The sequence below is a fragment of the Agelaius tricolor genome, unplaced genomic scaffold, assembly GCF_023055355.1.
Source record: "Agelaius tricolor isolate 1412-34295 unplaced genomic scaffold, bAgeTri1.0.p SCAF_20, whole genome shotgun sequence".
In the NCBI taxonomy this organism is placed as follows: domain Eukaryota; kingdom Metazoa; phylum Chordata; class Aves; order Passeriformes; family Icteridae; genus Agelaius; species Agelaius tricolor.
Genome location: NW_027269280.1, coordinates 8679999 through 8704224, shown reverse-complemented (window position 1 = coordinate 8704224; position 24226 = coordinate 8679999). Strand labels below are relative to the sequence as shown.

General features: G+C 51.7%; 2 protein-coding genes across 3 annotated transcripts in view; both read right to left on the bottom strand.

Moving 5' to 3' along the window:
• Positions 1-223: 223 nt before the first annotated feature.
• On the bottom strand, positions 224-7294 carry LOC139598721 (carbonic anhydrase 15-like). Its single transcript, XM_071445450.1, has 8 exons — positions 6951-7294; positions 5340-5375; positions 3142-3312; positions 2776-2936; positions 2030-2122; positions 1682-1748; positions 1304-1470; positions 224-678 (listed from the first exon to the last, which is right to left on the bottom strand). Exons 1-8 carry the CDS (start codon positions 7015-7017, stop codon positions 460-462), a joined length of 981 nt encoding a protein of 326 aa, XP_071301551.1. The 5' UTR covers positions 7018-7294; the 3' UTR covers positions 224-459.
• A 3812-nt stretch (positions 7295-11106) lies between these two features.
• DGCR2 (DiGeorge syndrome critical region gene 2) overlaps positions 11107-24226 on the bottom strand; it is a 45993-nt gene continuing 32873 nt past the window's right edge. For both annotated transcript variants that reach the window (XM_071445447.1, XM_071445448.1), the window contains exons 6-10: positions 23934-24110; positions 22376-22579; positions 17527-17679; positions 16849-17085; positions 11107-16062 (exon numbers count right to left, since the gene is read on the bottom strand). In XM_071445447.1, coding sequence (XP_071301548.1) covers positions 15821-16062; positions 16849-17085; positions 17527-17679; positions 22376-22579; positions 23934-24110 — 1013 coding nt within the window. In that variant the 3' untranslated portion in view covers positions 11107-15820. The remainder of the gene's footprint in view (positions 16063-16848; positions 17086-17526; positions 17680-22375; positions 22580-23933; positions 24111-24226) is intronic.

Sequence of the window (24226 nt, the reverse complement as noted above, 5' to 3'; positions counted from 1 at the left end):
GACAGGGTCTGCAGCACAGGGACTGCATGCGGGGCCTGCATCCCGAGCCAGGGCCGGGATTCGGCTCTTTCCTCCTGCCTGCACCACCACGCAGGGGATATCCCTGAATGCCACCCACACAGCAGCCCCAGCTCCCTCCACACTGACCCCGCAGTGCCATGCCGAGCACCTGCCGCACCTGCTGAAGGGACACAGAGCCAGCAAAAAAGAGGCAGCAACCCACTGACGGGACCTTGGCTTTATTCCAGTCAATACAACATCCCCCTCCCAGCAGCTCCCACTGCCCATCTACAGGGGCAGCCCAGGGCAGCTCCAGGCTTGCAGAGATTCACCTCTGCAGAGATGCAGCTTCACAAAATCTTCACCCAGCCAAGGTTTCAAGGTGCTTTTTTTTCCTTGTTTCCCATTTCCCATGAACAAGACGCATCACCTCCATCTCCGCTGCAGCAGGGCCAGACCCTATGGGGCTGGTGAGAAGAGGCTGAGCAGGGCCAGGGGGAGCAGGGGTGAGAGGAGCTGGTGGTGGTCCCCGTGCAGGGACCCCCCGCTGGCTGTGGCCCCCCGGGAGGCAAAGACCTTGCGGCTGCGGAGGGGCTGCGGCGGGCGGAAGTTGTTGATCATCTTTAGGAGCGTGGATCCCTCGAGTGGGAAGTGCAGGGTGCTGACGAATGCCTTCAGCTGTGCAGGGAGAGAGGGAGGGTGGGCAGCTGCAGTGCCAGGCACCCCAGGCCCCTGCCCACTGCCAGCGGCACAGGACCCAGGGCAGGGCCGCACACCAGGGGGTGTCCTCCCACCACCCCCCAGTGCTCTGCTGAAGCCAGACCCAGGACCCTGCACAGAGCAGGTCCTTACAAGGATCAGGTCTTGAGTTTTAGAGGAGCTAATTGTGTTTTGGTGCCAAGAGTGAGCACTTAGAGAGTGGCTGGCCCATGACTCTCTCAAGAAAATACATCTACTAAAATGCTTGAGCAGCAGAGGAGAACTCCTTCCTTCCTTCCTTCCATGCATCCATCCATCTCCTTGGAGCCTCTACTGAGCTTCAATGGATTCACTCCCATTTCTCTTTCTGAATGCCAAGGCTGGGCAGGAGTGCAGTATGGATGGGATTTCTCCCCACTGGCAGGTGGCCACATCTCCATTACTTAACCTTCATAAAATTAATTAATTGCCAAGTTGCCAGGAGCATTATTATAGAGATGACCTTCCCTGTGCTCTTGCTCTAGGGTCAGGAAGGACAAGGAGAGAGGTCACCCTGGGACCCAGCCTGTCGGGTGCTGGCACATGGGGCTGTGCATGCCAGTACCTGTTCCCGGCCGATCTCCACTGGCTCCTCAAACACAGTCCAGACCACGGCCTCGCTGCAGTCGGGGGTGGTCAGGGAGCCCTGGTAGCGGTAGTAGCCCGAGAGGCGGGCAGCAGGCGGCAGCAGCGTGCTCAGGCGGAACGTGGAGGCCAAATCCACAGAGTCCCCTGTGGGGCAAGCCAGGGGCACTCAGCCTGTCCCCTGCCAGGGATGTGGTGGGGACAGCAGGGCCGTCCCCATCAATTTCCCCTCAGCAGGCGATCCCAGATGAGCTCAGAGACTGGCAGGTTCCCCCACCCAGCCCACTGGGGTGCATCCCTGCCCTCCCACTGCAGGGTCTCCCCTTTCCTGCCCTGCCCTGATGAGGAGGTGACTCACCAGCATGGGAGACATTCCTCAGCCCTGCCACGATGGTGTTGTAGTTGGTGTTAGTGGTTTCAGAGACCTGTGTCCGGGGAGAATAAGTGGTTGAAGTCGGGCAGAGCCCGAGCAGGGCAGAGCTGGGTCATCCTGTCCTGCCAAGCAACCACAGGCAGAGCCAGCCTCCCCTGCTGCAGAGCAGTGGGGAAGGTTCCCAGCCAGGTTCTCTTGCAGTCAGTGGGTTCCCCAGCCTCTCCTGGCCTTGACCCAGCCTTCCTGCCCCTTCCCACTTCTTCAGGACACCCATACAACGTTCACCTGGCTGCGCCACCAGCACCCAGATCTAGGGGGCCCCTGCAGACCCACCTGGAAGAAGAAGCCGAGGACAGCCAGCCCATTGGGATGCCCCTTGGCCTCTGCCAGTGTCTGATACTTGGCATTCATGTGGACAATGTGCATCTGAGGAAAGCACAGAGGAGGCAGATGTGCACAGCTGCCCCCAGCCAACACCCTGGCAGCAGGACATTCTGCTGTGGATCCTTCCAGCCAGCTTGGCCAGACTCTGAGCCAACCTCTCCCAGTAAAGCCCTTCTGGTCCTATTGGCACTTGTGTGGGGTGGGTGCTTGGAGGATCAAAGCACCCCAGTGAAGCAAGCATCCTTTGAAGGGTGTGCAAAAGGGGGCCAGCAGTCCCGGGGTGCTCGCCAGACACAGAACATAAATTCTGCTTTCCTCTGGCAGTTAATGAATATTTTAGAGGCGCAGAGCCTCTTTCATCCAGAAGGATCCCAATGTGCTTAGCACAGCACGCTCCTGCTTGCTCTCACTTGCACTCACTAGCTCAGTGTGTGGTCCCAGCAGGGCACAGAGCCCCCCAAACCCCACTGAGTGCCTTGGACGAAGCAGCTTGGCCCATGCATGGTAAAGAAGCACCTCGAGTCTCACATCAGCTGCTTTTTCACCAGCCAGGTGCCTGTGCAGGAGCACAGTGCAGAGTCACAGAGCCCCATCACCTGCTGCACAACAGCCTTGGGGTGCCCCAGCATCTCCCCTTCCCACCTCACCAAGGGCTTGGGCAACCCAGAATGTGCTGGAGGGTTTTTCTCACGTACCTCCATGGGGAGCTGGCGCCCATCGAGGGTGTGCTCGGAGCCGTTCCCAGCCGGGCTGCCCCAGTGGAAGTGGAGCTGGAGCGCGCGGTACCGGCCGGGGAGGCCCCCCCCGCTGACGGCGATGTGCTCAGAGGCCGACTCGCCCGCCAGGCTCAGCATCACTGCAAGGGCAGCAGGACAGCCTGAGGGCAGGCTCGGGGTGGGGAACAGCCCTGGCACAGCTCCTTCCTCCCCGGCTTCATCCCAGCACTAACATTCACCTGCATAGGATCCTGCAGCACCCAGGAGTGGCGCCAGAGCCAGGCCCCAGTCAGGATGGTGCCTGGGGAACTGGGACAGGGGAAGGTGCCCAGCTTCAGCACGCACCTGTGTGCCCGTTGTTTGTCAGCCTCCACTTGCCAGGGGGAGCCTGGTCATAACCCTCGAAGAGGATGTCCCCGAGGCCACCATCCCGCTGCAGCCGGCGCCTGTCGATGTTCACAGGGGACTGCCTGTCGCCACCACACGTGGCTTTCAGCTCCTTCCAGTGGCTGGGCCCTGCAGAGGAGGAGCAGGGGCACCACGGGCAGCCACCAAACCACTGCTGCCCCCAGAAGGGGACACAAGCCCAGAGGTGGCTGTGTCCCCAACCAGCTCTGCTGTCCCTGCCAGCCCGGCCTTGCATCCCATGGGAACTGCTCTCCTGCCTGGCTAAGTTTCCTTCCTAGTGATGAGCAGGGGCTTATTGCAGCCTCATCCATAATTCATCAGGATTTCCTCGAGGGGCTGGGGGCTATATTTAGCCCAGCAGCAGCGTCCACATTGATGCTGGTGAGGGGCAGGCTTTTCTCCCTGCCCCTTCTGCCTTTTGTAGGATGTTCAACCTACTCACACTGGTTCTGTCCAGCTGTGACAGGGGACAGTGCAACCTGGCCACACAACTCATCCTGAGACAAATCCTACACATGTTCCAGAGTGACCACACGATGCCCATCAGCAGCTCCTGGGGTGGGGGGGTTAACCTTGGCAGGAGCTGGCAGGGGACACAGCAATGCTGGCAGCTGACTGCACCCACTGCAAACCCACAGCGCTGACTGGGGGCTGTGAGCAGGGTCCCCATGGCTGCCACCACACAACCATGTGTCCCCACACATGGTTGTGTCCCCATGGCTGCCACCACACAACCACAACCAGGGTCCCCATGGCCAGACCACACAACCAACCCATATATGTGGCTTGTCCCCATTGCCCCAGCATCATCTCTTCTTGCAACCCTTGTGGCAGCCCACAGCTGTAGGATGTAGCCAGCCATTCACCCTGCTGTTCACTGCTCCAGTGTGGCTGCCATGGCACCCCAGTCCTCCTCCTGGTGCAGCCCAGGACTGAGGTGTCAGCACTGGGCACAATCAGTATCTGTACTCAGTCCCAGCTGGGGAACAGGAGCTCCCTCAGTGTCTCCAGCCCTGTCCTCCCAGAGCATCTCCATTCCCAGGGGAGCTCAGCACATCCCAGCAGGCACTGTTGGCTCTCCTCACACAGACATTCATGGCTTTGCCTTCAACCAGGGTTTGGGGAACTGTTCCCCCAGCAGTGCCCCAGTGTTCAGCTCTGACATTTACCTTCCTCTTGGGCAGACAAAACCACAGACACTTGTGGGCTGTATCTCACCTCCTGCGCCCCTGGGCTCAGCCCTTACCCTTTATGTTCTCCTCTCATTACTCCAGGCACTTTACTTTTTGCCTGGCAGCCCTGGGAGCTGCAGCCTGTCCACGCCACCATCCCACCGGGTTCCTGGCACGGTGTAACTGGGTGGTCCCACAGGTTCCCAGGTGCCTTCAATGGGGAAGGGGGGGAGGGAACACTCCACATGGCCCTGCTGCAGGCACACAGCCGGCTCCACGTTGCTCCAGCCGCTTCCCACCAGCCCCTCTGCCCTGCCAAAACCTGCCCTCGCTGCCAGCCCAGCAGCGTTGAACCGGGTGAGACCAAGCCCAGCAATCCAGGCTCAGCAGCCACAGGGCATGGAAACCCAAGAGCTATAAAACAGCTGGGCCGTAACAGCTGATTAAATGCTTGATGATCTTTAATTAACCTTTTACAAGCTATTTGTAATTTGTATTTATGTGTTTTGAGACAAAGTGCCCCCAGCCATGCTTCCCTCCCCATCCAGGCAGGGCTGCTCAAAGGGAGCTGTCCCTCCTCAGTCAGGCCCCTGGACCCTCAGGCCCCAATGCTGCCTACACTGCCTGGGGTTTCTAATAGAGTATTTTAAAGCCTGGACTTAATTTGTTTCAGGTGGAAGGAGGAAAGCTGGTGCTGTCCCAGGAGCACCTGGACCTGGCTGAGGTGAGGGGTGGGGCTGGCTTGCTCCAAGGGGCTCAGGTGTTTGTCAAGTCTCTACAGCAACACCCCCGAAACTGAAGCTCCTCTAACCATTCCCATGGGGGGATTTACCCTTTTCCATGCCCCGCTCCCCACTGGGCCTTGCTGATGCTGCCCAGGGTGCTCTCAGCTGGGCACTGTGGGGAGGCAGGAGGGTCTGAGCCCCGCCCAGCCCCAACACACCCACACTTGGCACCACTCACCGCATCGGGGGTCCTGTGAGTCGTAACACCACTGCCCTGTGAGAGAAAGGAGAGCTCAGGGCAGGTGATGGAGACAGGCACCCTTTCCCAAACCCACCTATGGCCATGCCCAACCCCCCGACAGTGAGGACATCCCCCAGTGCAGCCCGGGGTCCCGCCAACACTTGTGTTCATCACGGTTATTTTTGGCGCCAGTGTTTTCACACCCTCCCTGCCTCCCCCACACGCTTCACAGGGAAACCTCCCTCAGTACCGCTGCTCCAAGGCAGCCAAACCTCCTGCTCACTGTGCTCCTTCCCCAGCTCTCGAGGAGCCATCCCCCCTTTTCCATCCTGGGGAGCCAAGGCTCACCCCACGGCAGGGGCGAGCGGGAGCCGAGGGGAGCAGCCACAGCCGTGCCCGCTGTCCCTCCCCTCTGTGCCCCGTGTCCCTTTCCCCTGTGCCCGCTGTCCCTCCCCGCCGTGCCCGGTGTCCCCGTGGCTCCCGGGGGGCTGGCAGCGGCAGCAGGGGGGCGGTGGGCAGGCCCGAGCCCATGCTGTGGGGATGGTGACCGGCCTCGTCACTCAGGGCCACCTCAGCCAGAGCTGCCGAGCTCCCACCAGTGCTCGGGTGGCGCTGGGTACCACGGGTTCCATGACAAGGGCTGGCGCAGCAGGTGCAGGGACACCGAGGGGATGCCGAGCAAGCCCCGCTCCTGCTCTGCTGGCTGCACACCCACCCAGGCCCATCAGCTCTGCAGAGGGGATGGAGTGCACCCCTTCCCTCCTCAGCTCCCCGCTCTGCTCCTGGCAGGAGGCCCAGAAGAGCCGGTGCAGCCCGGGCCCAGCCCACGGGAAGGGTCCCCGCTGGTGGCCGAGGGCGATGCCAGCGGGCCGGCTGCAGGCAAGCCGAGCCACGCTCTCGTGCCAGCCACAGCCGCTCGGAGCAGCAGGACAAAGGCAGCCCTGCCGGCCTCCACCTGTGCTGCTCAAGGCCCCAGCCTGCGGCACTGCATCCACAGTCTCACTGGAGTGGTACAGGAGACACCAGCCCCCGAGGAGAACTGCGAGTGGGACAGAGCAGGCAGGACTCTGACGGTTCCCAGAGCAGGGATCTTGGGGTCCAGGGGCAAGAAGAACTCCTGAGAAATCCTCAGACCTGCACGCACCAGCCCTCGAGCATCCTCCGGCAGGAGCCATGGTAGCGCTGGGCGCCGCAGCCTGGCCCGGATGCAGGTGAGCACCCAGCGCCCCGGGACGGCAGCGCCCGTTCGCTCCGAGGTTTCGTCCTCATTGGTGCTTCCCGGTGGTGCAGGTCTGTGGGGCGGATGGGCTGAAGCCCAAGACCCCACTGTCCCAAGGGGGCCCTGGCCCAACCACCTCGAGCCCCCCCGAGGCCGGCAGCACTCAGAGCCATCCAGCAGCGGGAGGGGCCGGTGGGAGGGCAGGAGAGGGTCCTAGGACAGACTAGGTCCCCCAGTCCCTGCTGCCAACCCCTCAGCCCTCATCACCCCTCGACACGTGGGAAGGGAATGGAGAAAGCGGCGCCCCCCAGCCCCAAGCCCCCCAGCCCCGCGCCCCCGTCCTTTCCGCCCGCGGGACCCCCGGCCCCGCCGCCCCGGGCGCAGCTCACCTCCCGCGGCCGCTCGCACGACGAGGGGCAGTGCCAGGAAAGTTATGCCGAGCCCGGTGGGGCCCATGGCGGCGCGGGGCAGCGGGGGGACCCCCGCACCTCCCCGTCCCGTCCCGTCCCTCCGCAGTGCGCCCGGTGCCGGGCTGGGGCGGGCGGCAGCGCTGGCAGCGCCCGCAGCCCGGGAGATGCTCGGCTCCAGCCTGGGCTCTGCTCTTACATATTCATCACCCGGGCTGAGTTTTTAACTCCTCGGCTGCTAGGAGGGAGCGGGGAGAGCCCGGCCCCCGGCCAGCCCCTCGCGGCCGCCGGGTCCCTGCCCGCGGTGACAGGGACAGGGACAGGCGGGGAGCGGGGGCTGGCGGAACCCACGGGTGCGGCGCTCCCCGCCCCGCTCGCCAGCCCCAAAACTGGAGGTCGGCAGCATCCCCGCTGTGCCCCAGCCCGCCCCCGCACAGTGTGTGGGACTACAGATGGACTGCAGGGGCCTGCCAGGAGGCAGATCGGGCTGGGGACAGCAGCTTTGGCCCGTCCCCTCCCCATTCCTTGCAGACACAGGCTGTGGGATATATCCTCCCCCCAGCTTTGGGAACTCCCCAGCCAGCAGCGGGTCCTGCATCTCCCATGTTTGAGTGTGGTGATGAGGGGCAGGCGGTGCCATGGGGACCCACAGACCAAACCCAACTCCTGCCTGCAAGCACAGGCCCCTCTCTGGACAAAGGCCAGCAAGCACCTCCTGGAAGCCCCATCCTCGGGGGCCCAGGCAGCCTGGACAGCCACGCTGTAGGTGACCCTCAGTCCCTGCAGTCACCAAGGAGCTGCACAGTGCTGGGGCAGGTTCAGCCCTTTCCAGAGGGCACAAGGCTGCAGTGGCTCACGCTCTCACAGCCATGGGGCAGTGCTGGGGCACAAGCCTTGCACACCCATCTGAGCAGCACCACAGCACAGTGCAGGCATCCTGTGCTGGTGGAGGCAGCTGTTCAGCTCCTCAGCACAGAGTGAGCATATGCCATCCCATTGCACCTGTCCAGGCAGGTCCCACAGGAGCCAGGATCTCAGCAGGTAGGTAGGTAGGTGGGAAGGGGGTGAGAACACAGGAGCATGTTGTTATCACATTCTCCTTAAATATCCGTGCCATGCTCACACAGCAGAGGAAAGGAGGCCAAGGGGCCCAGCCCGCAGCTCCCCTCGCTGGCCCTGGCCGGGAGCACCGGCGGGTCCCTGCCAGGATGAACAAACCCGGCAGCAGCGCCCGGCCAGTGGGAAGCAGCCCCTGCTGCCGGTTTGGCCAGGGATGGGCTCTGGCTCAGCAGAGCTGCTCGGCTGCCAATGCTACAACGGGCTCATCCTCAGCAGGGATTCTTTGGGGCACCTTCTTCCCCCCCCAGGCAGTACCAGCCCTGAGCCACGTTTGGGCCCCGGTGCAGGGCGCAGAGGAGGGTGGCAGCGCAGGTGTCCGCTGGGCCGGGCTGGATCTGTGCCGTGGCTGACACTTGGCCCCTGCTCCAGGGATGAGGTAGTCTGCAGAGGGCTGCGGTCATCCTTCCGGAGAGCCGCAAGGGGCGGGCAGGTGCGGCAGAGGGTCGCACCAGCTCCTCAGCCTGCTGCCGATTGTTGCCGGGAAGGAGAGGAGCTGCTCCAGCACTCATGGAATCAGCACCTCCCTTGGAAACATGGGCCCATCAAGGGATCCCTCTTCCTACATGCCCACAGCAGGACAGCCCGTATTGCCAGGAGTAGGGTAGAAACCCAAGACTCCTGGGGTCAGAAAATGAGACTCATTGCCCCATGGACGCTTTTTTAGGTTTTCAGGCTTCTCTAGTGGTGATTTGCAGCAAGAGGGGCACAAGAGCAGAGTGTGGAGCTCTGCACAGCCCCCACAAGAAGCAGGAGCAGAGTGAGGAAGCAGTGGGATCTACAAGGCACGTGGAAAGGCAGTGGCAGCACCACAGCCATGCCCTCCTGCCACCCATCCCCACTGCACTGCTCCCTAGGGTGCACGGCTGGCTGCTGGAACTCGTGCCAGGCAGGAGCAACCTCCAGTTTCTACAGGAACCAGATCAAGCCTTGAAACTGACGGCCTTGCTGATGTGGTGGTGGTGGTGAGCTCACAGCTGATCCTGCAGTTTTGTGCCATCCTCATAGGGCAACACCACGTCCATCAGCCTGCTGCCACTGAGCCAGGAGGTGGAGAGGTCCCTGCAGACACACACAGCACCAAGGGCAAGAGCCATGATAAGGGGGAAAATACCACTGAAAGATAAAAATAATTCCTTAAGCTGCAACCATCGATTGGTCGTGGGCACGATGCCACCCTGGTGGGAACCTCCACCACGTGCACCATCAGCAAGCCCTGTGCCAGCACAAAGCAGAGGTGCCAGCAGCTCCTGGAGGTAAATCCTTCACCTGGGAGCCTGGCCGGGGACCCGGGCAGACAGGGACAGTGGCAAGACCAAGACTTGAACCTCCAGAGTGTGGTTCACATCACACAGGGATGGGTGCACGAAGAGAGGCAAAGTTCACAGGCAGTAAATACTCTGATCTTTGATCACCATAATAAGCTGGTGCTAGCCCAGGAAGAAAGCCGGGAGCGGGGCAGGGAGCGCAGCAGGGGCCGGCCCTCCGGGGCACACAAAGGAGGCACTGTGGCCGGCAGATGCGCTCTGGCCACACGCCGCTGCACAGCCCCTTCATTCATGCCACGCTCCCGCCGCCGCCGGGGTCAGCGACATCTCCCCCCCGGGCCTGGCACCCCCGGGTCAGTGCCAGCACACGGCCCCGGCGGGTCTGACACGGCCCTGGCGCTCTCCCAGGGGCTGAGCGCCCCGGACACGCCGTGCTCAGCGCAGCTGCTCAGCACTCGCTCAGAAAAACGCATTTTAAGCTGCTAAGAGCTTACAGCAGGAGGCTGCCCAGCAACGCCCTGCCACAGCAGCCGAGGGTCAGCACACACACAGCTGCCTCTGGACACGCGTGTCCCCGGGTCAGGGCGGGGGGAGCCCGAGAGCCCCGGCTGTGCTGCGGACAATCCCACAGGAGCTGTCCTGTCCCCAGGCAAGGGGCAGGAGGCAAGGGCAGGCTGTATCTGTACGGGATGTCCCAGAACCCGCAGAGCCCCACGAGTTCCAGGCCAGACTGAGCCCTCCAAGAGGAGCCCCTCATGCTGCAGCTGCTGCGGAGAGACGCAGCGGGGCAAGGGCTGCGCCCATCGGCCCCAGCTGAGCCAGCACCGCCCGGCTGGAGCCGCCGTGGAGCTCTCTGAGCTGCGCCGGCCATGGAGCTCTCTGGAGCTGCGCCGGCCATGGAGCTCTCTGGAGCTCCGCCGGCCATGGAGCTCTCTGAGCTGCACCGGCCATGGAGCTCTCTGAGCTGCGCCGGCCATGGAACTCTCTGGAGCTCCGCCGGCCATGGAGCTCTCTGAGCTGCGCCGGCCATGGAGCTCTCTGAGCTGCGCCGGCCATGGAGCTCTCTGGAGCTCCGCCGGCCATGGAGCTCTCTGGAGCTCCGCCGGCCATGGAGCTCTCTGAGCTGCGCCGGCCATGGAGCTCTCTGAGCTGCGCCGGCCATGGAGCTCTCTGGAGCTGCGCTGGCCATGGAGCTCTCTGAGCTGCGCCGGCCATGGAGCTCTCTGAGCTGCGCCGGCCATGGAGCTCTCTGGAGCTCTATCGGCCATGAAGCTCTCTGGAGCTGCGCTGGTCAGGGCCATGGAGCGGCTGCGGTGGCAGCTGCCCTCTGCAGGCACCGGGACAGGAGCGGGGCCCTGCCTGGCCCCACAGCGACAGCGCCCGCTGCAACACTGCGAGCCCGCCGGCTCGAGAAAAACCAGCGAGCTGGGAGTCTGGACCAGCCTCTCCATCCTGCAGAACACCCTGTCCCTGGACTCAGCAGCTTCCCATGGGGTTGGGGAGAGCAGTACGAATACACTGCACTTCATTTTCTTGGGTATACACTCAAGACCTTCCTAAAATTACACTAATACAGGTGAATCCCACTGGAACCTGTACACATAGGAACTCTGGCAGACTACCTGCTCAAAGTTAAATGCATTTATTGATCTTTTTGCAAGATCACAGCTCAGAAGGGTGATTTAACAAAACCCTCCTTCACAACGCTGGGCAACCACATCGACGCAGAAATCAGGAGACACTGGAACACAGCATTTCTCTTACAGAACACAATTTATTTGGCATTTGGATGAAATGTTTCTCACAGCATCTTGAAAAAAAAAAGAGATTAGTGCCAACCCCAAAGAAGTTAAAAACAAAAACCAGTGTCACAGGGACTCAATTATTATAGTATCAAATTTAAATTCTACATGGTATTTCACAGAATATCAAAATCTTTTATACACTGCCACAGTTAAGTCCAGTCACAAACCAACTACACAGGAGAAGCCTGCAAGTGCAGCGCTGGCTAAAATGATTTTCCAGAGGAAGGTACAAAGCAGTGTCTCATTCTCTCACAGCCTCCCAGGCACCCTCAGCCCAACACACAGGGATGGTGCAGCACAGCCACCTCTGCTGGCAGCAACCCTGACCCACTCAACACTCGAGGGGCACATCCTAGAAAATTAAAGCTATGTGGTACCGTAGCAGGCAGGCAATGCTGACTGTTATTAGGGGGAAGCACATCGTCATCACTGAAAGCATCTATTCCAAGGAAACATCTATTTCACTTGGGACTGGGGAACATGAGAAGCAAACATGAACTTTGATTCACCTCCTCTACACTCAACTGCTCTAATTTTATGGTCCAGCTCCCAACTTGCAAGGGAAACTTAAAAGAAATTTCTGCATATTACATGTCCCTTAGCTAGGGATAAAAAAGACGTTTCAGCAACTGAAAAAAAAGAGATGCACATTATGGATTGTACGAGGCAACATTAAAACATCAGTGTTTTGCCACTGAGAAGTCACATCTGAAAGATAAAAACATCTTTAAGTACCAGGTTCAAATTCATTTAACATGAGATGGGAAAAGAATGGTAATAATTACTGGTCACAAAAAACATTTTCTTCCCCCAAGTACTGAAACAGGCCATCACCCCATGGCACCTGTGGAGGCAGAGCACCCACCAACTGCGAGATTCAGCCTTCAGAAGAAAATGTCCACCTACTTCATATTTCATCTAGATCAGTGCCCTGCTGTGCATGGCTGAAGGAACAGTCTGAGGCCTCAAATTAAACAGGACTGAACACTACACAGACAAGCTCCTTGCACCCCTGAATGATGGTGCTGATCCTGCACAACAGAACCCACCACCCCTGTAACATTTTAACTCTGAACTCTCCCAGTACAGAGCCAGAGGCTGCTGTGGGACTGTGGATGGGCATCACTGACAAACCATAGTGTCTGGGGCTGCTCTTAGGGAATAGCAGAGGCCTCAATATGGCACCACAGAACAGGGGAGCTGAGGAGCAGCTTTGTCTGAGGCCACAGTGGGACAAGACCAGCCCAGCACAGAACCAAGTGCTGGGACTTGACAACAACTGCAGTCAAGGGCAGCCCAAGAAAAACACACCGTGGGCTCCCCCAGGCTGCTGGAAACCATGCGGCAATGCCACCTCCCTGCTGGGGCTGCAGGGACATTCAGGATGCACCAGATGTCAAGAAGAACATCCAGAGATGTGAATGGCAGTGGGGAAAAATCAATGCAGAAAGTAACTCCAAAGATCTCATCACTGAATGGCAATCAAACCAGAGAGGTTTTCCTTGGGCAAGCACCAACTCTCTGTCTTCAGCCCTTGGACAAACTGCCCACCAGTCACCTTGCCAAGGGCAAGGAAGGTTTGCTGAGGAGTCCACTGTTGTCAAGAAAACTTAACTCTTCCCCAGTTGGTCCAGCAGTCTGAGTAGTTGAGACATTTTCTGCTACAAAGGCTCTTACTCCAAGAGAAAGTACCCAATGTGAAAAAGCTGCATTAAAAGGGAGGAGTAAATGACAATTTTATTGCCAAATTAGAAGCTCACTGAGAGGTAAATGAACTGTACTTAGTGAGCTGCTCCATTCAAGGCAGAATTTCCCTTGTTTACATTTAAGATGAAGAAGGATAGGAGAAAACAGAAAATAGCAGCCTCCTGCCAATATACAAGTGGGAAAGGCTCAGAAGCAATAGGGAAAATATCACACTGAGGCTTCTACAAAGAAGCCTCCATTTGGAATAGCTACAACCAGGAGCCACAATGAAGTTGCCAGTTGTAACAGAGCTTATTTGCAAATAAAATTCACCACAGAACCAAAAGTAAAATACAAAAATATTGAACAGATTCCCGCAGTGTTAGGAGAAGTGTGAGGTAAGGTATCTGTTCACCTCAGCCACAAAATACAGCCTCAGAGACTGAACCAAGCCAAAAGGCCTTTTGTTATTGCGCTAGGAGAGTACAAAGAACAAATATTCCATCTGGCTTCAAAAGAAATTGGAAATTTTCTACTTTGCATTGCTAACAAAGTAATTTTTCAGGAACAGATTGTAGTAGCATAGACTTTGCATCCTATTTAAGTGTACGCTATCACAGCCTGTCCTACAAGAGAGTGTAGCCAGCTCGAGAGAAGTATTAACCCTAGAGCCTAATTTCTATCTCAGTGCTTAGCTTCACCTAGCTGGACACAGCACAAAGGTTACTGTCTACAGTATGTATAGATATATATATATATATGTGTGTGTGTATATATATATATATATATATATATATATCACCACCCAGAAACACACACACGCACACACGCATTCGTACCTATAAAACTAAAGAAAAATCAGTACATACAATGTATAAAACGTATGAATGTGCTCAAAAATGCACAAAACCCGCTTTATTTTCATACTTCAGAAATGCTCAATAATTTGTATGCATGGTTCTGACTACTGCTATCCATCCACTTCATTAGACCAGGACTTGGAACTCGGAGAGGACTCGGTCAGAGATCCCACAGGGTGGAGAACTGCTCCTCTCGTTTCGTACCACTGCTGCTGGAGCCAGGCACAGCAGAGAGCAGGAGGGGGTGGTGGAACAGCTCCAGGCAGAGAGAGGCTTCCTACCAGTGCTTCCTCCCACTCGTGTGCCAGCAGCGCTCCCAGAACTGCGATTCACGCTCTCACTGGAGTCAGGGCTGTCTGCAGTGTCTGCAAGTCGAGACACCAGATACGACCTCGATAACCAAACTCACAGTTTTCTGTGCAAAACGAGTTGAACTGTCAAGACCAATCCCCAAGTACAGTATAAGCCTATAGGCAAGAGAGGGAATAGAAAGTAGCAGCATATTCCATGGGGAAAGAGTCAGCTGCACTGGGAAACCACAACAGTGGGTTAGGATTTGTCATACAAGTATGATTTCTCATCATTACTAGAAAAATAGATCACATACACAGCCCCATGCAGTGCTTTCTTCCTGTCCCTCTAGGCTTGTACCCTTCATAAGGTAACAGGAGACCGCTCACAAGAGGCATTCTTTACAAATTCCTTAAAATTCATCTCATCTGCTGACTATTAGAGTAAATCAAGGAGAAGCAGAGGCAATGGGAGTATGGGAGAAAAGGGTAAACTATTTGTACACTGAAATCCAAACTTAAATTTAAAATTGCCTGTAAAGATTATTTTATACTCATTATCAAAACCAACAGTGCTTGACTTTGGGTATCGTGAGGGATTGAATGAATCTTTGCCATCTGTAAATTAACTTAGCTTAAAGAGTTCAATACGAGGGGGAAATTTAAGTTGACATATCAGACTGAAGCAAACTGCTTTATTGATTTAAGTACACTAACCTCATTATAACCCCTTGTGGGACCTGGATAAATGACTTGAGGGGCACAGAGGAAATCTCTAGAACAGGGTTGGCTATTTATGGGACTGAGATAAGGAAGAGGTGTCCAATTAGAATTAAACATCACCTATAGTACATGTTGATCACCATTTTTAAGTGATATTTGTAGAACTGTAAAGTGAAATGAAGGGGAGGGAACACACATGCTAAATATAGCATGCAATAAGAAAAGCAAGAACAGTGGTCTTGTATCCAGGCCAATTTTGTGCAACCATTCACTGTAAAGAAGTTAAACCAGAGAGAAAATACTCCAATCATACTTATGGGATTAGAACAAACAGGGGCTTCACACAGTGAACTCAGGCTGCATCAAAGTTAATTGCCCCCCATCTCTTCCCTAAAATATTTCCTAACACACGTGAGGGTTCTACTAAAGGGACATCACACAGACCCAGTTTTCTTCATGGGCCAGAAGTTTATCCAACAATACAACAAATAACTGTAATTGCAAATCCCGTTTTTCTCAGTACCCATTTGTCACATATTGCGTAGACCATTCCTGCTCCAGCTCCTCTGGTGTTCTGATCAAGGCACTGTGTTTTACACAGTGTAACTCTTGATGGCATGTGTCCCACTCCATAAAACAGGCCCCCAGCCCCCTCCTCTGCAGCTCCATCTTCTCTGCTTGAACAGTGATTGCCCCCACCCTTCTTTTCCATTGTCTATTTCCTGGGTCCAGTGGTATCCAGCCAAATCCAAGCAGCTTTTTTCTGATGTAGATTTTGATTCCTCTCAGGTTAAGAAAAAAAAAAAAAAACAACCCGAACTACCCATACTTCTCACCTCCTCAGAAGTCAAAGGAATTCTCTGCTCTCCTTTCCATAGCCAATGGAAAAAAAGAGCAGTTGTACAATCCATATTTACAGGACAAATTGATTAGTGTGAATGAATAACGACAGCCAAAAAACAAGAGGCACGATCCTAATCTAGAACATAAAAGCAGTGTTTGAAAAACAAAGTGGAGATTCCTTCTGAAGTTCAAGCCACGGATTAGTGTTTGTCTGTGCAAACAGTTGCTAAAACTCTGAGCGGTGCTGGGCGCTTCACTCCTTTATACAATAGTATTGAGGGAACAGTGGCTGTGGCGGCTGCCTGTCAAAGTTTCTGCTGGGGTGTTTTCATTTATGGGTGTGTCAGGAGGGACAAGAAAGGTGCTGCTGTCAGCAGAGTCTTCCAGCTCCACTGGAGAAGGACCAACTGAGGGAGGAAGCGACCCCTCTGTCAGCTGTGGGGATACATCACAGTTTCCTAGTGATGGAGGACTGCTTTGCACAGCCTGAGAAAGAACTCCATCTGCAAAGGACAAAAAACCAAGCAGAATCAGAACGTGAAGTTTACCATTTCACATTCCCAAACAGATTTATGATCCGTATTTCTGGGAGCTCTGAGTTTTTCCTGGTTTTGAACTAATGCACAACAAGATGAGACTGCAAAAGAGGAAAATTGTGTAACAAAAATAAAACTTTGACATATAAATAAGATGCTTGCACTAATCAGGCTCACTTATCCTGTGAAATATGCTGCTGTAAAATCCCAAATTGGAATGATTTCTACAGTATGTGAATATCACAGCTGCAAAACTGAAGAGCACTGGGTGAATCATTAGACAGTGGTATTTTTGGTCAATTTTTGGGGGGTGTGGGTGGGGGAAGCAGGGAGGAGAGAAGAGGCTGGATACATTTTATCCAGAATCTCTTGTACTTGACATTTGTTCTACTTCTTAATACCAAACTCTATCAACCTATCTTCAAAAGGCCAAAAATGGTAGCAGCATGTTAGAAAAAAGGTAACCAGCTAATCCATCCAAGGTTAGGCTCAAAAATAGGTAAGGTTTAAGAGGTAAACTGCTTACAGATTGGATTCCACTGCTAATTTAGGTGATTCAAAAAACCTTTGAGAAAAACCAAGCTTAATGATACATTTTAATGAAAGACTTTTCCATCACAGAAATTGCAGATTTTTTTGGTAAAATGTCTTTTCTCATCACAATTGCTAAAACACATAATTATAGCTTAAAAAAAATCCATCCTCTAGCCAAAATGAAAAAGTGGGAGAAAAGAGAAATTATTGTCTGCATACCTGGAGTGGAACAAAGGATGCTGTCTGGATTGACAGAAGCCTCATAAGGAGGAGGTGGGTCATCAGGATGTTGAATATCTGGGTACTTGTAAGCAGTATAGGGTGGAGGGGGATCATGAAAATGAAATGCTCCACCTTCCCCATCGTCTGAAAGATGCAGTGGAGTAAGGCCAGTTCCAAAACCATCGGGACCGTAATCAAAACCAGGCATCCTGCGGCCCAAGTTGAAATGGTGCACTATTTCAAGAGAAGGAAAAGGAGTAAGTGACTTTATCTCGTGCTGTCTTCTTCAGTTTAAGTCAGATCTCAACACTTTTTTTCCACTTTTCACACCCCAGGAACTTAGGTCTCCTGAAGACCTAGAAAAGTCTACATAACCCATCCAAGTCAACTTGCTGCAATTACACAATACCCAGGCCCACCTGGTCCCAGTCTGTTTGTCCTGCATCACATCTAAATTTGACTCTAACCTCTTCAAACTACAGACTATTGTTCACACAGAGGTAATTCAGATTTGGAGCACGTACAAACAAAAATATTCTTCCATTATCCACTACAAAAGTTCAAGTTTGAAGACCCCACCAAGACAAAGGCACAGTCAGGCAAGATGATGACATTTCTCCCCTTTCCATATCCCCATGTGTCAATATCCAGCACAAGGAGAGAGCTGATACCCACAGTTAGCTCCAATCAGAGACTCAATGCGCTCTCTCCGCCTCTGGCGCAGCCGGTGCACCATGAAGAGCAGCAGGGAGAGGATGAGGAAGGAGGAGATGCAGCTCACGATCAGGCGCATTCCACCGGCCATGGAGTCAAACAGGCTGTTGCCATCTGTTCGTCAAACATAGAAAAACAGCTTGTTATTTTTGTTCAAGCTTCATTTCTCTTGATGTTCTTCTGTCAGTAACGGAGAGATAAACGTAGAGTGGAGATTCATTAGCCTGGTTTAACACTTCTCTGTATTTCAAATATATAAGAAAATCATGAATCATCAGGTGATTTATCTTTTTACTGCAAGAAGATCTGAGAGTTTCTAAGAATATCTTCCTTGGGAAAAGGGGCAAAACGTTGAAGGCTTTGGGCCTCAGAAAATCGGAAAAAAGAAAGGTTAGTGGCATTTTGCACATCCACTTGTTTCCCTTGCATGGCTGATCATATTATACTAAAGAGGAAAAGGCTTGAGAACTGGCATATATATACACTACATAACTTCTGAACATCCTAACCCTTCCATTTCCACTAAAAAAATCTCTGAACATTGTCACTGTCACCCAGATGTGGCTATCTAAATTCCACATGTCACCAGTACGCTGGTCAGCACCACTAAGTGATTGGAACATGGTAATAATCACTCATGAACTGAAGAGATTAAGGTGAATGGGAATTAAACCTTTACCTAGAGTCATACCAAAAGCAAGTGGCAGAACAAGAAACAGACCCAGGAGCTCAGAACTTGGAGAGCTTTATCCCATTGTTAACCAGACCCACACAGGGAAGGAAGGCTCTTGTGAACAAATTACCACTGTATACTCCCAGCACCAGGCACAAGAGGCACTAATTTCTCAGCACATGCACACACAGGTACTCTACACAAACAAAAATGACCTAAAGATGATGTACTGTGCTCTTTGAACTAACTTCCCACTGAAGAGTTCTGAATGAGAAACACACCCAGGTTAGGGGTGGATAAGAAACAGATGAGGTGGCTTCACAACATGGTCACCTACTGCTACAGGACGCCAGCACTAGCAGGGATGGCCCCTCTTCCCAGTCACTACCAGAGGAACCAGCCAGATCCTGGCCACCTCTCCACACCCACTCCATACTTTTCCTTTCACTAACAGCAACTGAAGTTTTAGCAAAGATTCCTCATAAAAGAAGGCTTTTAGCTCTACAAAAATTTTAAGTATTAGTTTGCTACACATGCTAGTAACAGAAAAATCCACCTAATTTGTATCATTCCAGTCCATGGCTAACAGGCTGGCATTTATTATGTAACACCTCCTTGGCAAGAAGGAATCCATTTAATAGTGCACCACGCATAAAGCTCCAACATTACACCCTCTCAGATCCGGCTGTGCAGCACAAAAGCCTGGGTGCTGTCAAACCCTTTAGCAACTACCACTGACAGAGCTTCAACTGCTGCAGTCACACACCTCCAACCAGCACAGCCTCCTGAACACCACAGAGCTGCCCTGCTCCTCCTCCATCTCACGGCCACACCGACTCCATCATCCCTGCAGAATACTCAAGGCTGTCAGTAACACTGAAGGGCCCTCAGTAAAATACACTCAGAGGTGCAGAGGCCCAGAGAAGCTGACTTTAGTCATGGGATGGGTTCTGGTGCTGCATCCCCCCTCTGCAGGCTGCACTATGATCTGAGAAATGCTCATTAGACCTTGATGAGTTGCACTTAGGCTAAGCCCTCTTGAGCTTATCAGAAACACTGTCTGTTCCCAGGAACTAACAGGTGTCTAAAGAACATCTGGTTCTTAATGAACAGCCTTGGAAACTTTTTTTTTTTTGCCTGAATAACAATCCACTTGGAGTGGTATTTTTGTTATTGTACCTTCAAAGAAAGTTAAACCCTGACTCAAACTGTAGCCAGGATGGAAAATTACTACAACTAGAGCCCATTCTCTTGTGACCTTATAAACAGGAGCCCAAAGTGGGATCCTTCTGATCTCTCAATTCCCAGATAAGGGGCTCATGTGTGTGTCTCAAACACCAACAACCAGGTAGCTGTGGAGCCAGCCAAGGACTGTTAGTAATAACAGAGACAAGAATTGTTGTTAATAACCAAGGACTATTGGTATTAACATGCCATGAGAGGGAACAAGATTTGTCTGGAGAAGAGAAGCCAGGTGGAGATAGGGCAGCACTTTTCTGTGAGAAAGAACCACATCTCAGTACAGTGCAGATGCAAAAATGTGTGGCAGGAAGTGGACATGGACTCCAGGGTGGGATTGAGATCACCAAAGACACCTGAAGCCCACATAAATACAAAACTAATTATTTCAGAAAACTTGTTTTTACCCTCAGTAGTGCCCTGTAACTGCACCAGTTCAGTCACTAGAAAAGCTTCAGCACATCAGTTCTTTCCAAGTATTTTATTTCTTCTACTACCTCTTCACAGTTGCAGGTCTGTCTTAACAAGAGCCACAAGAGAAAAATTATTTTCTAGCACAACATGGAGCAGCAATAGACAGACTATCTTGGTTTCAAAATATTCCTCTGCTATTTATCTTTGGCTAAATGAGAAGCATCTTTTAAGTGAGTATAGCTGGGATTGCTCAGCTTACACCTACCACTGAAAAATCCCCCTACTACCAAGTCCTTGAGTAATATTTGTTACCACTTGTAATCATTGCTCACCCGCTCACGCTGCAAGAGCTGATTACCTGCCAACCCAACAGTAGGATTTATTTCCCCCAGGTCTCTCCTTGGGTGATTAATTTACTTACTGTTGATTAGTAAACTGTTTTCTTTCCTTTGCAACAGAACTTAGGGAAGATACATGAAAGAATCGGACAAAGATAAATACATGCTGATTAAAGAAAGTAATTCATTAATTTTTGTCATCTGGAATAGTCATTTATAACCACCCAGAAGGAAAACTGAAATGTTTAATTTAAAATTTTCAGTGTTTATCACTAGCTGAAGCAACTTCATCATGAAAGAAGTTGGATGACTGCTTGATAATTCCTCTCTAAAAAACTAAGTTTCTAAAAAATGCACCAGAACACTTCAAGCTAGAGTATAATGAAAGAGTCTCATTTAGCATCAATACAGAAGAAGAGCTTAAGGATGAGAAAGGATGTGGTAAAATACACTCTTCAAATCAGTATTCATGAAATAGTTAAGACCCACAGCAATAAGCAAGGATTAAAGAACATGACACGAGGTTATCCCAGGTCATCTGATCCTGTCTGCTGGATGATGCTTTGCTGACAGTTCCTGCAGATAAAAAAAGTGAAGCCTAAGTCTTAACTCAGCTGATAAGAGTGGGAGGAAGACTCCTGCTTTTTCCCCACTCTTTCACTGCAGACCTGCCACACTAGCTGCAAACATCTGTTAAGCTTAAAGCTCAGAACAAATGTGACACAAGGAGAGACAGTGGCCTTTAATGATTAATCTCTCTAGTTAGGACCAGTAAGACTGTAAATTTGGAAGCCAATAAGCACCCCTTTATTCATAACAGATTGAAATAGAAGCCTCTGATGGAAAAGCTGACCTTCTGTGTTTTCCACAGGAGTTCAGAAAAATAGTTTCTTAATGCACTCAGATAAGATTAGGTTCTTTTAAAACACCAATAAAACCAATATCACAGAATGGCTGAGGTTAAAGGGAACATCCTGAGATCATCTAGTCCAACTCCTGCTCAAGCAGCATCAGCTAGAGCAGGCTGTGCAGGACAGAGTCCAACCAGGCACTGAATATCTGCACAGAAGGCAATTCCATGATCTACTCCAGTATCTGACCACTCTCAAGCAAGGTAAATTTCTTTTCTGTACAGAAAAATAACCTCCCCAAAATCTGCACATTGACTGACAAACAGTTCAAAGTCTACTTCATTCTCTTAATCAATCCAAAACAAAAACCTGCACTGATATGCCAAATCAAATAATTAAGGTTGTAGGTCTGGATTATTACTGAAACTATTTAATTTAAAAAACTCTGCTTCCCATATGATCCCTGCATGAACACTTCCACACAGATAAATATGCTCATGACCAGAAAAAGATGCTTAATTAGTGCTCAAGAGAAAAGTGTTTTGTTTTCATGACAACTAAACATGACAAAGGAAATGTACCAGATGCTCTACTAAAAACCCACAGTATCATCCCCCTCCAAACTGAAAATAAACGACTGCTTCTCCTTTCTAAGGAGCATCAGGGATAATTAATTTTTACCAGCCACAGCCTGAAGTGTTTCCCATGATCTGAGACCCTTCCCCACGGGGTGGTTGTACCCAGCAATGTAGAGGCATGTAATGGACATATTTTATGAAAAATCCTTTTGCTAGGATTTTTCTCCTGAGAAGCTGAGAAGCCTCAGAAATTAAGTGTAAACAATAATTATCTGCTGCTGTGGAATGCAACAGGTGCATCTTTGATTGGTCTCATGTGGTTGTTTTTAATTAATGGCCAATCACAGTCCAGCTGTCTCAGACTCTCTGGTTAGTCACAAGATTTTATTATCATTCCATTCCTTTACGTTCTTTGCTAGACGTCTGACGAAATCCTTTCTTCTATTCTTTTATTATAGTTTCAATATATAATTTTCTTTTAATAGAATATATATCATAAAATAATAAATCAGCCTTCTGAAACACGAAGTCAAGATTCTCATCTCTTCCCTTGTCCTGGGACCCCTGCGAACACCACCACATTTGGTGAGCCCTGAGTGAGGAACATTACCACAGAGGCACTGCAAGGATGTGCTGTTTCAAACAAAGCTACACCCAAAGAAACCCAAACTGAGCACTCAGCTGATTTTTACTGACAAAACTGTAACAGAGTCATACCTGGGTCCAAGCAGGTGAATTTGCAGCACTCCTTGGGGTCCTTGCGGTACTGCTGGCAGCCCTGGGGCCGCTCACACAGGGCGGCCACGCACATCTCAGGCTCCCCGTTGTGACACGTGCAGCTCAAACAGGGATCGTTCCCCTTGGGAGTGAAGTAGTAGCCTTCATCCACAATGTTGTCTTTGATATCAACACAGGTCTGGCCTAGAACAGACAGGCACAGCAATGTCCATGGAATCCAGCTTCATTTGTTGTTTTAAGTGATTTGTAAACATAAGCAGAGCACCAGTTAAAATCCAGGCCTTCACACTGAAGAACTCTGAAGAAGGGTCTCCAGGGAGCGGGAAAGATAATGGATGGTCCCAGGGACACAGAGACGATTTTCAGCTCATTGGCAAGGGGAGTTTTAGGTATTTAATGGAACTGACAAACTTCCAAGCATCCCCTCCAAGACAGAGGAAAGCAAGTGGTCTGAGTTTAACCTCACTGCCAAAGCCTGCTGCAGCTCCCTTCCTCTTCCATGGAATTAAGAAAAGCTGTATCTTTTCTAGACCAAATCTTTAGGCCTTTTAACAGGCCAGGACTTTAAAAGGGAGCCATGCAATAGTGCTTCCACTGTCCTAGCAGCATCCTGATCCCTGCCCAGCAGGGGAAGCTTAGCTGCCTTTTGCCCACTGACCTAAAAGCAGGTGCCAAAACCAGAGAGAGAAAACAGTGCTGGGAGCTGGCAGCTGTACTGACTGCTCAGGGAGGATGGCCTGTCCCCTCCAGCCTGTGCACAGTCAGCTGCTGGGGTCCAAAGGGAAGATAAGACTGGGAGAGACCTGAGGAGGTCACCAGCTCAATCTCTGATCAAAGCAGAGTCAGCCATGACATCCCAATGAGTTGCTCAGGGTTTAATCTAATCTGGTCATAAAAACCTCTGAGGACAGAGGCTGCACAACTTCCCTGGCAGTCAGCTGCACCCTGTATAACCCTCAAGTTAAACAATTTTCTCCTTGCAAAGAAGCACCATCTAGATCAGGTAATGTTTAAGATTACCTGATAATATTGCAAAGACCTCTGCTGGTATCAAGGCTTTTGGAGTACAGGAATGCAGATAGAGAAGATACAGAACAAAAGCCTTTTTTTTTCCACTTTTAAGTCAGTCAGCTCCACTTGTCTTTCCCTTCTAGGTCTAATAATTAGATAGAAAGAATTTAGTAGAATTTGCTATACTCTAAAATAAGTGTTTCCTCATTTTAATGTGAAATTAATAACTTAAGAGCAATGTTTACTAACAAGGCATTTAAGAAAAACAACAAAAAACTGTTTTTGCCCAAGTTTATTTTGGGGCTGACACAGCTGCCTAATGACTTTTTAGTAGAACTCTGTACTGTGTGAGAACCACACATTATGATGCTCTTATTTATTAAAATCAAGCAGAAATATAACTCCACCCTTTTTTTCTTAATTCACTGGGCCAAAATTAGAAAGGGTAATGAAACAATTTCCAGCTACTTATTATATGCATATTTAAACACACAGCACAGTTAACACTGAACTGAACCCAACTTACTCCTTTTGCAGAGGAATGAAGATTTCTTATAGCAGTTTTCAGCATACCAGCTGTGTAAACCGTTGTGCCGGAAGGCAGGAGAAGTGAAGTACTCGAACTGGGCACAGAAAACGTTTTCCTTTTCAGACATAGCCGTACCAAATTTAGGGACAGGGGGTAAAAACACTTCAGGAGAGCCTGGAACAAGATACACTGGCATTAGCAGCCTGTGGGTATGTAAAGTTTTAGAGAGTCTCTGTAACATCACCCATTTCCTGCACGCCAACTCCAATACAAAGAGTCCTCCAGCACCA

Coding starts and splice junctions, on each gene's coding strand:
- LOC139598721 (XM_071445450.1), bottom strand. CDS start 7,017: ATGGGCCCCACCGGGCTCGGCATAACTTTCCTGGCACTGCCCCTCGTC. Junction 1,749..2,029: donor TCCTCGGCTTCTTCTTCCAG/GTGGGTCTGCAG, acceptor CCCCGGACACAG/GTCTCTGAAACCACTAACAC. Junction 1,471..1,681: donor GAGGAATGTCTCCCATGCTG/GTGAGTCACCTC, acceptor CTTGCCCCACAG/GGGACTCTGTGGATTTGGCC.